A 17,206-nucleotide genomic window follows, 5' to 3' on the forward strand; every position below is an offset into this window, starting at 1 on the left:
GTAGGAAGGGAGCTCTGGAAATCATCAAGTCCAACTTTCCCTGCCAAGGCAGGGTGGCCTAGAGCAGGTTACACACAAAAGCATTCAGTTGGGTTTTGAATGTCTCCAGAGAGGGAGGTTCCACAACCTCCCTGGGCAGCCTCTTCCAGTAGTCTGCCACCCTCAATGTTCTTGCTCATGTTGAGGTGGAACTCCTTGTATTTTAGTTTATGGCTATTGCTCCTTGTCCTGTCACTCGACAGCACCAAGAAGAGTCTGGCACCATCCTCGACACCTGCTTTTGAGTTACTCATATGCATTAATGAGATCAGATGAGATGCTAACATATCTCCTGCTGTTTCCATTTTTATGGTCATTAGCCAGCTGCTTAAATACAGGCTGTGTGGGGAGACTGAAATCTCTGTCTCCAGAGGTTTCCAAGATGTGACTCATCAAAGCCTTTAGCAACCTGATTCATCGGCAGTATTGACCCTCCTTTGAGCAGAAGGGTGAATTAGGTCATCTCCTGAGTCACTTTGAACCTGAATGATTCCGTACCTCTGTCTCTGCATCTCTGAGTGGTAACACCTGATGAATACAAAAAAATTGTTGCATGCACAACTGTTTAGGAAAACAAGGTGGACCTAGCTAAGATGTAAATTAGGAGTGAGGGAGAAAACACTGAGGAGCAAATAATAAAATGCTGGTCATAAAGTTAACTGTCAAATTTCTTGGATGAAAATTCAGTTAGGTGTTGTAAAGGTGATGAAATTGTGAATGAAGAATTAAGATTAAATCTTGTAAATATTTTGCAGATAAGACCAAAACCTTGGCAGCTAATAATGCAAATACCACAAGTACACAATCAGCATCAGTGGCTGTGACGGCGTCCTCAGTAGCTGGTGGCCAAGGGGCACCTACATCACCTGTTAAGAAGGTAAAAGAAAATACTTTTTTATTTTCTATTATATCATTATCTTATGATTTTCTCTTTCTTTTTTCTGTGTAAGTATATCTTTTTTGATTCTATTGTAAATAGTAGATTTGGTTAACCGGTGAATTGAGAAAAGTATGCACAGATTCTTAAAATACTTTGTGTTCTTCCCCAGATGCTGTTAATTTTTTTTAAATTTTGAATGACTTTAATTCTGCACAGGGACCTAAAACACAGAACTATTAAATAGCTGAATGTAAAATCATTCTGAAAAAGAAAATGCTGTTGCATAGTGAGTAGAGTTTTTGTATTTTCTGAAACTAAACTTCATCTTTTGAAAGTCTTTGCTATGTCAAACTCCTCCAGAATTTCTGGAACCTACAGTTCTTGTGTTTCTCAGTACCTGTATTTCTGATGCACTTAATTCAAGGGAGGCAGGCATGACTATGTGACTTTTGGGAGTCCCTTGAAGTATTCAGCTAGTACTTTGGCAGAGAAGTTGAAAATTACACCTGAAATAAGAAGTAAAAAATTGTGTGGGTCTCATCCCTGTTTTAGTATGGTTAGGATCTCATGGAAGAGCTAGATAATAGGGACACATGATTTATTCAATGCATAGCTCAAAGCCGCACCTAGCAATGCCATATTGCTTGCTGGAAGCTTTTACAGCTTGTAACTTTACAGGAAAAGTTAATTTGGATGAACTTGAGTTTTACTTGGTAAGGGAAAGATAGGTATCTTTGGGAAAAAATTACAGTAGATGAGAATGCATAGTCAGAAGTCCAACTTTTAGAGTATTGGAACAAGCTGGATAGTAAGCCAGTAAATCTTCGTTTGTCATTCCTTACAACTTTCCTGTACACATCATCATCAAAGTGTAGCCCTGTACTAATGCATCTGAAATGCATGTTCAGGAGAAGTGGTAACCATGATATACTTCAGCCACAGTAGAAAGAAAAGATACACTACTAGGACATACTACTCTGAATTGTATTTTGCTCCTGTATAGCTTACTGGGATTATACTTCCATATTCACAATAGAATCTAATAGTGATTCATCTTACAGAGTATACTTTAATGTAACAGGTGCAGGTATGTGATTTAATCATATGGGGGAGTATTTTCACAAGAGAGGAAATAAGCTTGATTTTAAGCTAAGTTATAAGCTTTTATAAATCATCAATACACTTCTGATTCTGTTATGCAGAAATTAATGGTTTATATTTTGGTCTTCTAGGTAAAAGGTGCTAAAAGGCTAAAATAAACTAGTTATCTTCCTATTGCTAGGAAAGCTCAGGGCCTTCTGTAGCTATAAAATAAATGCACTTTATATCAAAATTATTATCTTGTAACATAGCAGGTACATGTGACCTAAAGGAGCAGTTACAGCTCCTATCGATAAAACAAAAATGCTTTAAACCGTTTTTGCCAATGAAGGTAAAGCAGCACTCTGTGTGTGATCTTGCACCTGCCTTTTTGGGTCTGCACCATCTGATCTGCTGTAGCTGCACTTCTGCTTTTACATCACAGATGGCCAAACCAAGGGGTGCAGATGCGGTATACTAAGCTAAAGTCAGGTTTCCTTCAGTCTGCATTGCTTTCAGTAGTGCTGCTCTGTGACTGCAGGTACTGAAGGTAAGGCAAGTCTGGGAGGATAGCCACGCTAGCTATTGGCATGTGGAATGTGATTCAGGGATATGAATGATACATGGTAAGATGATGAGGGGTATGTTAGTGTGAATCTTCCAGTATTCTCAACGGTGTGAAGATTTAGGCCACAGACCTTGTAAGGTCACAGGCTTTGTTGTTCTTTTCTATGCAAGCTGTAATTCTGTCTCTGAATGAGGTAAACATGCTGTGTTACATTTAGTTGTAATCTGTTACTGTGGTTTTAAGTCTCATACTGCTTTTTTGGTATCTTTGTGTTGTAATGAAGAGTTACTTACTATAAACCTAGGAACAAACTATATGGTGTTAAAACAACCTTTGGTTTCTCTTTTCCTTCCTTTCAATCTTCATCTTTGTCTTGTCTTAATTGGCTTTAGTATGATTTCATTTCTCCTATCATGCCTGTCGTGGAGTCAGTAGATCCTGCATCATGGAGGCAGGGCTTGCGCAAAACTGGCATTGTTCTTGTGCCCAATAAGGGTGAAAAATCTGTGGTGAGGTTCTTGTGTGCACAGGTTTATGTACAGGTTGCAAAATAACATATTTAATCAAAATGTTAATACCAGATTTGCATGTTTCTAAGTTTTTATCTCAAGTTCACAGCGTGTATTACAAAGTGTGGGTTTTTGTAAGCTAACTTTTATAAGAGTGGTATTCCTTGACCGGTCTTACGTTTCTGATCTCATTGACTAATTCAAGAGAAAAGTGCATAGGTTGCTTCTCACTACAACTTCCCTACAAGTTCAGCACTTACGATTATTAAAAACATTTGTGTTCTCGAATCTTTGCAAGGAGCGTGAATTACCACAGATAATGTAAATTAATAATGTAAATTCATTTTCATGTGTTTTATAGTTTCCAACATCTACAACCAAGGTTTCTCCCAAAGATGAAGAGAGGAAAGATGAATCTCCTGCTTCATGGAGGTTGGGTCTTAGAAAAACTGGTAGTTATGGTGCACTTGCAGAGATTACTGCTTCCAAAGAAGCTCAGAAAGAAAAGGACTCTGCAGGTGTTATGCGTTCTGCATCAAGTCCTAGACTTTCCTCTTCGCTGGACAACAAAGAAAAGGTAATAATTTTCAGGATAAAACAACATTTTGAGGAATTCATATACCTTTCTTAGTATAGGTGCTAATGATGTATTACAGAAGTAAGATTGTAGTACACAACTGTTCTTTACTAAAATTCCAAAAAATTAAATTACAGAGCTTCTTTATAGTATTTCTCAAAGTGTAATATGCTTCTTCAGTGTCTGGTGACCTGGTACATAGGTCTGGCATTTTATTCCTTTTTAGGACTTGCAAAACTAGTAGTCATTTTTACAATTCAGGGACATGGGAGATTTGATAGCATTTGTATCACTTGGAGAATTATGCTAGAAGAATCTTACAAATGAAAGAAGTCTCTTTTGTATTAATTTTCATTTTGTAGTGATTTTTTATTTTCAAAAATTGGTTCTGTAACTAAACATGGATATAGTAAACCAAGTGTTGTTCCGGTAGCTGAACAAAATAAAACTTGTGCTTCTATTTAAAATACAAATGTTTATATGATTTAAAGATTAAGAATAGTAATGTACTGTGCTATATAAAAATACTGAACCAGTTGCTTTCAGGAATCACTGTTGGAAGTGTACTGCAGCAAAGCAGAAAAAATAAGTAATTAGCATCACTAGAATGGAAACATTAGCAGTTTCATTTTCCCATTGTAGTCTTTTATGATATTTAACTAAAGCTTTAAACTCATTTGTATAATCGGGTTACAATAAACATGGTCAGAGTTGGCATAATGATGCTTTTCCAGACAAGATAATCAATAATAGTAACAATTAACAAAAAAAAAAAAATAATGTCTTTCAGGAGAAAGATGGAAAAGGAACTCGACTTGCATATGTTGCACCTACAATACCAAGACGGCTGGCCAGTACCTCTGACATTGATGAAAAAGAAAACAGGTGACTATGAAGTTATATATCTTTTTAATATGAAATTTAAATAAGATTTTAGAGTGACTGACAAACTTTGATGTTTTGAAACTTTGCTAATGTATAGCATTGTCTGACTGTATAGATTATGCAGAATACCAACTGTTTGCAACTGCAAAAGTGCTTTCATATATTTTCATGCAAAAAGAGGTACATTGTGATGGCCAAGGGTATCTGAACATAGAATACATGTTTTCAAAGTTTTGTTTTATTTTGCCTCTTACACCTGATTGCCTTACATATAATTTTGCGAAAGACATGTTTTATTCTTCCTATTGTCTGAACTTCAAATCTTGAGCTGGTATTTTTATTAGAAATTCGGTTTTTGTGTATCAGTTTTTGGGATAGGTTTTCTAAGTAGCTTTTTGCAAGGTCATTCCTTGCTGCTATAAACTGCAACAACAGTCTGGAAATTCCTTATGACTGAAGTCATGTCAGCTAGTGATACATGTCAGACCCCTCAGGAATGGCTACTGCAAGCCTACTTAGGCTGGTCTTAAGGTATCATGAGTTCTTAAGGCTTGCCAGCTTTTAAACTTCTTATAACATCAAAGAATGAAAAATGCCATCAAATCAACTATTAAAAAAGCCAAGTAGATTTCCCTTATTGGACTGGATAATCTCAGGAGCAAACAGAAAAACATCCTGTTCCTTTTTTGAGAAAAACAAAGCTAGCAATGACCACAGATAAAAAGCAACAATTGATTTAATGTTGGTTAAATCCTCTTTAGCAGTTTTCTTTTGATGCTGCTTTCTTCTTCTGTTTCTAATTGTGTTACTATGAATGTAGTATCTTTTCACAGAGGCTTAAAAACGATTGTCCATAAAAGCAATTTTATTCCTTATTCAGTTATGTTTATTTTAAGTGAGTTATCCAGGATTTTAATTCAAAGCTCCTGTTCAACTCACATCAAGAACAGCCTTCTTTAATGTAAGTTTGCTAAACTAAAATCTCTTTTACAGGGATTCATCTGCTAGTTCAATACGTGGTGGCAGTTCCTACACCAGGAGAAAATGGGAGGAAGATGTCAAGAAAAACAGTTTGAATGAAGGTCCTGCATCATTAAACACAAGTTATCAAAGAAGGTGTGGGATTTTCTCTTTTTTTTTAATCAAAATAGGCTTAAAAGTTAACAAGCACTGAGTCATTTTGTAAGGACAGTTTAAAACTGAGTGGTGACATATTACCATGTTCATAATAATTGCAAAGTGTGTATTGCAGTGGTTATGCTGGTTTTAAACGTGCAGTTGTATGCTGATAGAGTGGTTGTGCTGATTTTAGTCTATGTAATTAAAGTTAGATGCTTTTTTTTTCCTGTGGTTTATTTCCATTTGGGGTTCATTTGACTCTTTCCAGATTAGTTCAGTAGTCAAAGACAATTTCTTGATATGTTGCAATAGGTATAATTCTGCTTGGTATGTGAAAAGGGGGAAAACACTGTCTCTGTTGAATTCTGGTTATTGCGTGAACAGTCTTGGAGGTATTGGACCGCCGTCCTTAATTGTAAATTATAGCCATACCTATGTTGAGTATCAGCATCGTAGAATACATAAAATTCACTTGAATGCAAAGTAAATTATGAAAATACGAGAATATTCTCAGGTGTGCTGGTTCCTAACTTGCAGAATTTTCCTAGGAGGAATCATATGCTGCACATACAATACATTATTAACTTTGCTGCATTGTGTAGTTTCAATGTGGCTATGTAAGTCAAATTCTTCATTGTAATTACTGGGGCAATAAATAGCTAAAATGAATAGATCAAGGAAAAGAGTCATATAACTAAGCTGCATATTGATACATGCTACTGATGTACATGATACATACTTAGCATTTTTTTGAGTCTTGACATTGATGTTACCAGTAACCAGGCTGTCTCATACGGCATAATGCATATTTATTTCTTGTAAATCACTGGGTCTGCTTTATAGCTTGAAGAGCAAGGGAAAAACCTGAGTGGGAGGTTATTCTTCCTGGGAGTGATTAAAGATTATTTTAAAAACGGGGCAGTATATTTAATTGCTTTCAAATTATAAGAGGAGTGATATTGATGACATTTTCTTTCCTGACAAGCTGTACAGTAAGGTTCTGAGGTATTCAGTGTGGGTGAAACAGCCGTTTAAAAATGGGACATTGGGGGCCCTATATGAATGCTTTAGTAGATCTGATCAAGACATTCTTACATAAACGAGTGAGATTCCATTCTTTATCCTCTTTGGTGTAGAAATGGTCGGGACTAAGGGACACTTCTGCTGCCCTCCAAAATCATAAATTAAAAGTCCTAGCCAAGGAAACAATGGAAAAAAAAGCTTCTTTTGCACCAGAAGTTTCCAAGACTCAACTGAGGCACAGAATATGGGCAGAAGTTTAATAGATCATTCACAGCTTGGTGATATTTTAATGAGTAAATATAAGTAATAAATGCCATCATTTTGCATGTCTCTCCTTCAGTGGCTCCTTTGGTAAAAAACAAGATGATTTGATAAGTTCTAATGTTCCAAGTACTGCATCAACAGTTACCTCTTCTGCTGGTCCTCAGAAAATGCTGCCTGCCAGCACAAACACTACTACTACGAAGAGTACAACGGGTTCTACTTCAGCAGGTGTACAAAGCAGGTAATGGCACCAGGACATTTTGTTCCTTTTTTTGTCAGGTCTACTGTGTGCTTATGTATGTGCATGCGTTCTTGTTTAGTGGATCCTGGGGCTCTGGATTTTTTCACTTTACTGTTAAATTTGTTTTGATTTTATTCAATTTGGCTCAAAAATTGTGAATGGCTTTCTACTGTAACATGAAAGCCATGTCGGTATAAAAGAATAAATCAAATGTTAGAAGGGTCTGGAGAATAAAAGTTCAATTATTGTGAACTGGTAATTCTTAATTTATTCCATTTAATAGCTCAAGCTGAGCTTTCATAGTAGAGACGTTTCTCACTTCGCTTCTTAAAAAAAAAATCCATCCCTCAATTTACATGTTATTAGTTGTTTAGTAAAGTGCTTTCATTGTTTAGCTGTTTCCTTTTCTCTTTTTTTGTGTTGCTGCTTGTTATGCTGTAGTACCTCAAATCGTTTGTGGGCTGAGGATAGTACTGAGAAAGAAAAGGACAGTGTTCCTACAGCAGTGACCGTTCCTGTTGCACCATCAGTTGTAAATGCTGCAGCCACTACTACAGCCATGACTACAGCTACTTCTGGCACTGTGTCCTCAACATCAGAGGTCAGGGAGAGACGGAGGTGTGTAAAGGTCCTAAGAGTAATGTTGCTCTTACCCAAAAGTTATACTTTTTATTTACTATTTAAAGGAATGTGTTGGTTACCACAGGTTTGAACAGTACGGTGTATAAAGCAATGTTGTTTTCTTGCTGTGCATTGAAACAACTGGTACTTCAGTTTATCTAAGAGCTTAGCACTAATAGAGACCATTAATGAAATTTAAACTGTGATATTGTATGTTTTTGACTGGCCTTGGTTACTCATATGGTATATGGTATTTTCAGATTTATGTTTATCTTTACAGATTAAATGAGTCCTCTTAGAAGTACCAGTAATACAACTCTGTAAAAACACTAAATTAAAAATAATTAAATTATCAATCAATCAATTAATTAATTACTACAACTACATTGCTACAGACTGAGGTAGTGTGCCATTGGCAGTATGCTAATAAGTCACAGCGTAGTGTTTTTTCAATCATTTTATATGCCTGACATTATTGAGAAGAGAGTATTGAACCCAACACATTCTGTTTATTTCATTGCATGATTTAGGGTCTCTCCTACTTGAAACATAGTCATACAATTTTAAATGCAATGCTTTAAGAGATACTCAGTATGAAGAATGAGTAAGAAGCTGATGTAAATCTTATTTTAAGAATAATGGTGGGTTTTTCTGTTTACAGTTATATGAAGGATGACTTAAGATTGGTGCATACTTGTTTCCATAGAGAGTTATTTCTTTCTATTTATGGAAGCAAAACCAAGATTTCAAAAGACTGTTAATTCATGTTAGCTTTCCTTTGTTCTTCTTTTTCTGGGTACTTATAAATGTTTATCCTTTAACTCTCCTGCTGCAAGTTCAGATTTGTGTGTTGCTCGTGTAGTAGGTTCAAAATGTACTTTCTGTATCGGTGCCAGATACATGTATCTCTATGTTCACGGAGGTAATGAAATTGTTCCTTATTATAGGAGAAATTTTATTCTTTTGGTTCACTTAAGGCAGCAGCATTTAAAGATTCCTAATAGAGGCCCAATTAGGGTACTCTGTGTTCTGTAGTCTGCCTTCCTACCTAAAACTGAGATGAAAAAACTTCTGTGATAAGTGGATTATGTTTTTATTATTCCCCACCATGATTCAGGAAGGGTCCACATGTGCTAACAATCCATTTCAATAGCTACAGTAGTCAGAACCTGCATTTTCCATAGTGAAATTTGAACCAAACCCAACAAATTAAAAGCATAACCAACAAAATGTGCGTTTTCTTGAAAGTAATTCAGAGTAGTTCAAATTCTAAAATTCAAATGCTCTTTCAGTCTTATATCTAGATAGATAGCTTTATCTATCTTATATAGCTAGAAAGGCAAGGAAAATTAGAATTAGGTTTTTGCTGTCTCGTTTGCTCTCACCAGTGTGTGTATACTAATGTGCATATAGTACATATGTTTTAGATACCTGCAGCTGGCCTGAAACGCTGTGGTTTTCTCTGACTGGGCTGATTGTGTAATGTACTGTTGCAGATGCATTCTTGATGGCATATTAGTATATCCATGAATCTTAGAAATCAAAATTGGAATAATTGCTGCATGCATTTGAGAATGTTGTGCTCTAAATATGAGCACAAGCATATCTATCTGTATATATGCAGATAGATAGATATATTTGTGTGTGTATCTACATATGTTTCTATGCACATGAAGAAATAAATGTATATGAAATATTACATGCTATATATTCTTGTAAGTAATGAAATCAGTTAATCTGTGTTTATCGACTGAAATTGTATATTTAGAAAGTATGTTTGCAAGACTATTTCAAAGATAGTTGAAAGTGAAGCTATAAAGTACTTTATTGATTAAGCACATAGATAATGGTGCATTCTTTTGGAACAGCTGAAGAAGCTATAGTCTTCATTTAATTTTTAGGATTGGTTTAGAGAAACAGGGAAGGAAATTACAAACTTGAGTCTCTAAGTCTTTGTATCGTGAATAATACAGCATAGGTAGCTGTGTGTGGCACATGCAAGAGATGCTAGGGAAGAGCACTTTCTGCTCTTGACTGTAGCTGCAAGGTGCACCTGAAAAGTTGAGACTTTTAATTTTTTCTCAGTGCAGTTTAAAGTATTTCAGATTTATTGGAACGTAGGTGTAGGTGCAGCAGTTACTAAAAAGGAAGTTATGGGAAACAGTTTTGTAGCAATTTTAAGCCCTAAAGATGACATCTGCTCTGCAGTCAAGCCCTCCTAGGTAGGTGGTGGTTCAGGTCAGGTTAACTAAAGCAGCACAATGGCCTAGAGTTTTTGGGAAATGGAAAGTCAATCAAAAATGCTGCTTGCAAGAAACCTGGATAAGGAAATCAGGTTTACATAGTGTAGATTTTTTAAGATGCACCATAAGATGGGATTTGTTTCAATATTTTTAAGTATAGCAGTAAGTTGTGAGTATTTTAATGGGGTAGAGCATAGGTTGTAATCATAGGTCTGTGTAAATGAAGTTTTTTAAATCTTACGATTGTTTCAGAACTCTTTAGCATGTGCTGAGGCTACTAAATATATTATTAGGTGAGCAAACTGCTCTTTCCATACATAAATTATTTAGGTGTTAATAACCGATGGCATAATTACTAGCAAATTATTGAAACTTTATCCAGTGACGCTTAACTATTCTTAACTAATGATATATAAAGAGAGACAGTCAAAGAATATGATAGAATCTGATCTAAAGAAGCCTCAGAAAGGTTTTAAGCAGCCTTTTAGCAACCTTTTGATTTCGCTTTTTAAAATTTTCTTTTCACTTTTTTCCAGTTTTTAGCCAATTTAGGGATTTAAAAACTGTGTGAAATTATAGCAGCTTCCCAGGGTATTCTCCCATAGAAAATCAACAAATGCATTAAAATCTTCTAAGTTCTTTAATTATGGATTTACATGCATACAAATATATGCATTTGTGCATGTATCTATGTCCTTTTGGTTTTTTACCTGTTATCTGGATTAGAGAATTTCTTAAAAAGAATCCAGACCTTGTATGTTTACTCTAGTAGCCTTTTATCTGTGAGTACACTTACCTGCTTATTCTGCAGGACTTCTGTGAGTTTCATGAAGATTTATTTTTAAGCTCATTTTTTTCAAAGGGATTTGGATTACTCAAAGCGTGGATGTTGAATGTGAAAATATGGTAACCACCTCCTCAGGGATTCTTAATTTCTAGTGAAATGGATGATATAATTAGATTTTCTGCATTAGCAGTACATTTGGCTTTTTCTGAAAAGGTAATGCACACACATATTTGATATATAAACATCTAACTGGCTGAATCTCTGAGGTCTTCTACCCCTGTGTTAGTAGACCAGTGATATACCAAAATAGCTGAAGTTAAATTTATAGAAAATGGTAAAAAGAAATCTAAATTAAATAGGAAAACTGTGTATTTTAATTGAGTTCTAAAGCTGCCGTCTTGAAGAATAAGTAGATTGGTATGATGTGAATGAAATGTCTAAAATGTAATCTATCCTATATAGTTAAATATTTTCTTCTGACTGCCTCGGTTTTCAATCTGCAGTGTTGGGGACAGGGTTTTATTACCATGTAGAAATTATCATGTGCCAATTTTGTTTGTAATTAACTCTTTAGATCATACCTCACTCCAGTACGGGATGAAGAGTCCGAGTCCCAAAGAAAAGCTAGATCCAGGCAAGCAAGACAGTCTAGAAGATCTACACAGGTATAGTATTACTAAAGCTTCTGCATGTTTCTACCCATAACATTATTCTTGAGAAACAGGCATAGCATACTGCATTTGCATCCATTTCTAACCTTTTTTTTCCTGTGCAGGAGCTATTGTAGATAATATGATTGAGCTGATCTACATGGATAGCTAATAAGATTCATGACATAAAAAATACTTTTAATCTAATTTCTCTGGAGAAGGAAACATACTAAAACTAAACAAACTAAAACTATTATGTGCTAATAGTCTACTATCTAACTGCATATCTCCTTGCAGCATTTCTCTCTCTTAGTTTACATACCAATATATTTGAAAGTTCTTCCCAGTTTTTATTCATATCTATCAGCAACTAGCACAATCCTGTCACAGGGACCAATGTGGCAGGAGCAGAATAGAGGATCTCTAATAGTACTTGAATGCTCTTCGGGCAGTGGAGCAACTGTCAACCACTGTCTGCTGGCAAACTGAGAATTATGAGCAAATAGTCCCTGAATAAAACAGCACAAAGAAATACTGTAGCCATTTTCCTTTCCTGTTTTTAGGCTGAGTCCGTAGCTACATTGCTTACTGATGTTGCTTTCAAATATTTGCAGTTTTAAACCCCTCATATACTTCTGGTTAGCTTTCCAAATGAGAGATCTGTACTGCTTGATACAACTTCATTGTATAGGACTTTTTTGTACTTCGTAGTACTAATTCAGAGCCCTGAATGGTGGTCAGACTACAGGCTAGCTATTGCTGAATCCGTGCAGTGAAGAAGCTACCAGGAATTACTGGAATAAACTTGATCAACACTTAAAGCAATTCAGTAACTCATAAGATGCAAAGTTGGCTTTGAAGAGTAGATTACAAAGTGTTTTGAGCAATGTCTCACTAAGATACATCAGCTGAAAAGTATAGTAGAAAAAAGCTATCTTCATAAAATTGTTTGCTTTCTGAGCTTATTTCAAAACTAGTTTATAGCCTAAAAATAACAAGAGACTTTTTAGTGTTGCTGACCTAAAAATCCAGTTGCAAGGAATTAATTTGTAGAGTATCAACCTTTCTGAAAATATGAGCATTATAATTTTAGGGTTCTTTCAGAAATGTTTAATATGCTCTCGATCATATTAAAAGCATCAATTGGATTCTTAAATTATTTCTATAGGATCTTCTATGCAATCTATCTACTAGTTCAGCTAAAAATTGGTTTGCTGGAGAGTCTATGGTAGATTGCATTACAGCAAATACTTGCCACATATCAGAGGGATGTTTGGTTTCAAGATTCAAGAGGAAACCTTATAGGTAGAATATATAGGTAAAATTTATTTCTTAATAGATAGATTTAATTTTCTTAAGTTGAATGTTTTCGTTAAAATATTTATGTAATGTGATCATCTACATTAATGTTAATGTTATATTTAAATGATGTTTGCTGACTGTTGTTTTCACAGGGCGTAACATTGACAGATCTTCAAGAAGCTGAAAAAACTATAGGAAGAAGTCGTCCCACACGAACCAGAGAACAGGAAAATGAAGAAAAAGAAAAGGAGGAGAAAGAAAAGCAAGACAAAGAAAAACAAGAAGAAAAGAAAGAATCTGAAACTAAAGATGATGACTATAGACAAAGATACTCCCGAACTGCTGAAGAGGTATTTTCATGATAAGTCTCTTTAGGTAGAGAAATTATATGAATCTTTACTCCAACAATATTATTTTAATTTTGATAGTACTGTAAGAATAATTTATATAGTTAAATGTTTTCATATCCCATGGTTTGTATTCATTAATCTTGGTAAATTAATTCTGACATTTTTCTATTGAATAGCCGTATCATCGTTATAGACCAAGTTCAACTTCAACCTCCTCATCATCCACCTCTTTACTCACCACGTCCACTAGCTCTCTATCAAGTTCAAGTCAGCTAAACAGACCAAACAGCCTTATAGGTATAACTTCTGCCTATTCTCGGAGTGGAACAAAGGAAAGTGAGAGAGGTAGGAGTACTGTTTATGAAGGAGTTTTTTGCTGTTTTGTTGACAAAGGGCAGTTTACATTCCTATAGGTATGTCAAAATGCGGTGAGATACGTAAGACCACTGGGAATGTGCCTTGCTCAAAGCTTCTGTAAGAAATTTCAAAACTTTCAGAGAGGAAAAAAGATTTTCTGTATTTGGTGGTGTTTTGCAGCCATGTGATTTTTTTTCCATTGTTGGGTCACAGAAATTTCAAATATACTCGCATAAATACTACATAATGCTGTAATTTCTACTTCAACACAGCAACTACAATAAAATACTATATTTCAGGGTCTGAATACTTGCAGGTATTAAGAAGGAATTTTACTTTATTAAATAATTGCTAAATAACTAGGGGTTTGTTTCAGTCCTTCTACGTTAAAGGACTGGAATGATGCTTTATTTCTTTAAGGACCTCTCAGGGTTGTACGAGCAGCTGGAAAAGGAAAGGGGATGTTTCCCCTTGCCATTCAGATGTAACCATACTTCTGCATGCTTTCACTGGTTTGTGTAATCTTAAACTGAGGATTAGATACATGATACAGAGATCACAAAAGGTTCTCTGATGTTACAGAGATTTTGCCTTCATTTCAAATGTGAGTCCCCTGCTATAATTTTGAGAGGTGTTGTGCCTGATTCTCTGCCTGTCAAGTGAGAAGCCTGTTAACATACAGTGTGACCTCCTATTCTTGGACTTGCCACTGTTGACTTGAGAGAAATACTTTAATTCAAGACTTTAATTGATCAGTAACTTCAGTGGGGTTACTGATTGAAATTGATAATTTTGTTCTACAGAGGGTCAGATAAAATGATCCACTGATGAAATCTCCATAAACTGTATAGCAGTATTGCCATGTTCCCTAGAATGGTGTTTCCTGAGGAAGTTACTGGGGCTGGGCTTCATGGATATGTTTTCTGATTTTTTTCCCTTTGTCCTAAAATGAACTGAAATTTGGTTTACAATTCTTTTGTAATGCATGCTTACTCTAGGAAATTCATGCTAGATTTTTCAATGGAAAATGTTTTCATTTGGTAAATATTAGCTACCAGAGGTTGTATTTTTTTTTCAAGCTATGACATTTGAAGGAGAAATACACTATCATTTGAAATCCCAGAGGGAAAATGCTAGTTTATTAAATTTGGAAAGGTGTATGTTCACCATAAATGTATTTCTCTTACTTCCTATTTAATTTTTGCTTCACTCTAAAGTGTTTGTTTACCTCTGAAGTCTAGTGATGATAGTTATTAATGATTAGTGATTCTTCTATCTGGATTCAATTCTGTGGTTTCTTTATTTAATAAAAGAACAGGCTGAACAAACTGGATGATAATAAGCAAAGAACTTGGGTTTGGGCAGGTTTTTTAATGGGTTTTTTTGCACAAGTTGCTTGTAAACACATAGGGTAGCAAACACAATCCTGAGTTGTTACACCTATTTTGAATTGCCATTGTGTTAGTTTTAAAGAAAAAGGATATCTGTAATACAGTAATAATCTAATCTAGGCAGTCCCAGTTTATTCTTCCTTACAGCAAAAATGGAAGGGACTGTGGTGAAAAGGAGGCATCTAAGAAGGATTTGTAAAAGCTGGGGTTTTTTTAATACTGCATCCTTGATGTATGAAAAAAAGCTTGTTTGAGGAAGAATGGCAAAGGATTACCTTCTCTTTTTTGTACTTTTATACATCTGCTGATACAGATGTTTCAATTATTATATGACAGTTTTGAAAACTGACTTGTAAATCCAAGTTGTATGTATTACTCTTACATTAAGACATTTTGTTTAGGTGACTGAGGTGAAATTAGAGTTTACATTATTTTAGAGCTATGTGTTCTGGGGAGTGTATGTTACCGCAAACCCTGTATGTGGTAAGAAGCTCTTCGGTGAATTTATTTCTGGTAAAAAGAATTTACTGTGAGCATTTTAAGGACTGAGAAGAAGTATTTTAGAAAATTAGGTTGTGTTATAATTCAGTGAATGAGAAAGTTGTTATTAACAGAAGGGGGCAAAAAAGAAGAAGAAAAGGAAGAAGATAAGTCACAGCCTAAGTCTATAAGGGAAAGACGGAGACCAAGAGAAAAACGACGATCTACAGGAGTTTCGTATTGGACTCAGGATGTAAGTAAACTTCACCTGTAACAAAATGAAATGTGTATAGTATAGTCTTAAAATAGAGAATTGTTTAGAGTAATTCAATATGTAACTCACTGTTCTAGAAAAAATTTAAATATTCCTCATTTTTGGTTTGGTGCTTTCAGGAGCAAAATCAAAATTAAGTTTTTTCAGTTGATACTGCTAACCAGAATTCTGGAACACTGTAGTAACCATAACTTAATAGGAATTAATCATAATCTAAGGAAAAGAAATAAATTATTGAACAAATCTTTTCTGTTGCATGCATACCAAAGCTGTGAAAATGAGACTCTTGATTTGGCACATTGCAAGTAACTATGTATTTAGCAACTTGAAGAACTGCTGTCAGATTAGAAAGATTATATTTGATGTTTCAGACTTTTCCTTTTCCCTTTTCTTTGTCACGGGATCCATATGTAATGTAAAAGCCAGATTTTCGTGTGTCAAATGCAAAATTGTTTCATCTCCTTCTGGTACTGAAAACATGTACCTGTTTGAGAATTTTCTTCATATATCCTGTATATTCTCTGTGGAGTATTCTTCTGCTCTTACATTTTCATATTCAAAGTGTAGTATGCATTAAAATCTTACTAAGCTTTCAACAGTTTTAATTATTTTTCCTCTCCTACCTTTTTCACCAGAGTGATGAAAATGAACAGGATCACCAGTCTGATTCAGAAGAAGGAACAAATAAGAAAGAAACTCAGGTAATTTAAGAAAGAGAATTTGTTCATTAACTTTTAAGAGATACATTTTGTTGTAAAATTTTTGTTATGGTTGAATTTGCATATCAACAGTGGCCATAAGTGACCATTTTGACTTCCATTCTGATTGTGTAGAATTAGCATCCAGGAAATGTAGATTCGATTTTTGACGCACAGGTCAGGGACATGATGCGGCGGGTTACTGGAGCAAGCATTCAGTTTCTACCCATCAAAATTTTTATTTCACCTACATTGTTATTGTCAGATAAATTATGGCCAATTACTTGCACACATGAATTAAAAGCTTTGAAAATTAATCCCAGTGCTGTCGTTATTATAATTAAAAAATAATATGCGAAGTTAATTTAAATAATCACAGAAAATTGAAGAGCGCAATGTATGTAATTTCTTCAGTGAACAAAATGGTTTTCTAAATATCCTAAACAAATACTATTTGTCTTGTTAAAAAGTCAGTGGAAAGCTGTATAATAGGCTTAATTTGATGGGAAAAGTTCTTGAAAACAGAAAGGTATTTGGCAGTGGGATGAAGAGGTGTTAAAAGGGATTATTTATATAAGCTGAGCTATAAGAAGAATGTATTTCTTTTGACCTAAACCCTGGAGCAGCACACTACAGAATCATGTTCGTTACTTAGAAATAAAACTCAAGTGATATTTCTTTCTTTTTTTTGTAAAAGCTTCCATTACACATCTGTTAAATATTTTAGTTAAGAGACTCATTCTATTGCTGTCTTTTTTATTTCTGTGCCACATTAACATAACTGCATAGTTCTGTTTCCTTCCCTTCCAGTGGTACATATCATTATCCTAAGGTCTGTAATTACTTCATATTCTGTTCTATAGACATT

The 17,206-nt window shown here is 34.8% G+C and overlaps 1 protein-coding gene across 2 annotated transcripts in view; it reads left to right on the forward strand.

Moving 5' to 3' along the window:
* PPP1R12A (protein phosphatase 1 regulatory subunit 12A) overlaps window positions 1-17,206 on the forward strand; it is a 113,609-nt gene that overhangs the window by 77,999 nt on the left and 18,404 nt on the right. For both annotated transcript variants that reach the window (XM_030960395.1, XM_030960397.1), the window contains exons 9-19: window positions 795-916; window positions 3,438-3,653; window positions 4,444-4,538; window positions 5,532-5,654; window positions 7,021-7,185; window positions 7,627-7,803; window positions 11,411-11,501; window positions 12,941-13,138; window positions 13,315-13,483; window positions 15,501-15,619; window positions 16,276-16,341. In XM_030960395.1, the coding sequence (XP_030816255.1) occupies window positions 795-916; window positions 3,438-3,653; window positions 4,444-4,538; window positions 5,532-5,654; window positions 7,021-7,185; window positions 7,627-7,803; window positions 11,411-11,501; window positions 12,941-13,138; window positions 13,315-13,483; window positions 15,501-15,619; window positions 16,276-16,341 (1,541 nt within the window). The remainder of the gene's footprint in view (window positions 1-794; window positions 917-3,437; window positions 3,654-4,443; window positions 4,539-5,531; window positions 5,655-7,020; window positions 7,186-7,626; window positions 7,804-11,410; window positions 11,502-12,940; window positions 13,139-13,314; window positions 13,484-15,500; window positions 15,620-16,275; window positions 16,342-17,206) is intronic.

The sequence above is a fragment of the Camarhynchus parvulus genome, chromosome 1A (genome assembly GCF_901933205.1).
Source record: "Camarhynchus parvulus chromosome 1A, STF_HiC, whole genome shotgun sequence".
In the NCBI taxonomy this organism is placed as follows: domain Eukaryota; kingdom Metazoa; phylum Chordata; class Aves; order Passeriformes; family Thraupidae; genus Camarhynchus; species Camarhynchus parvulus.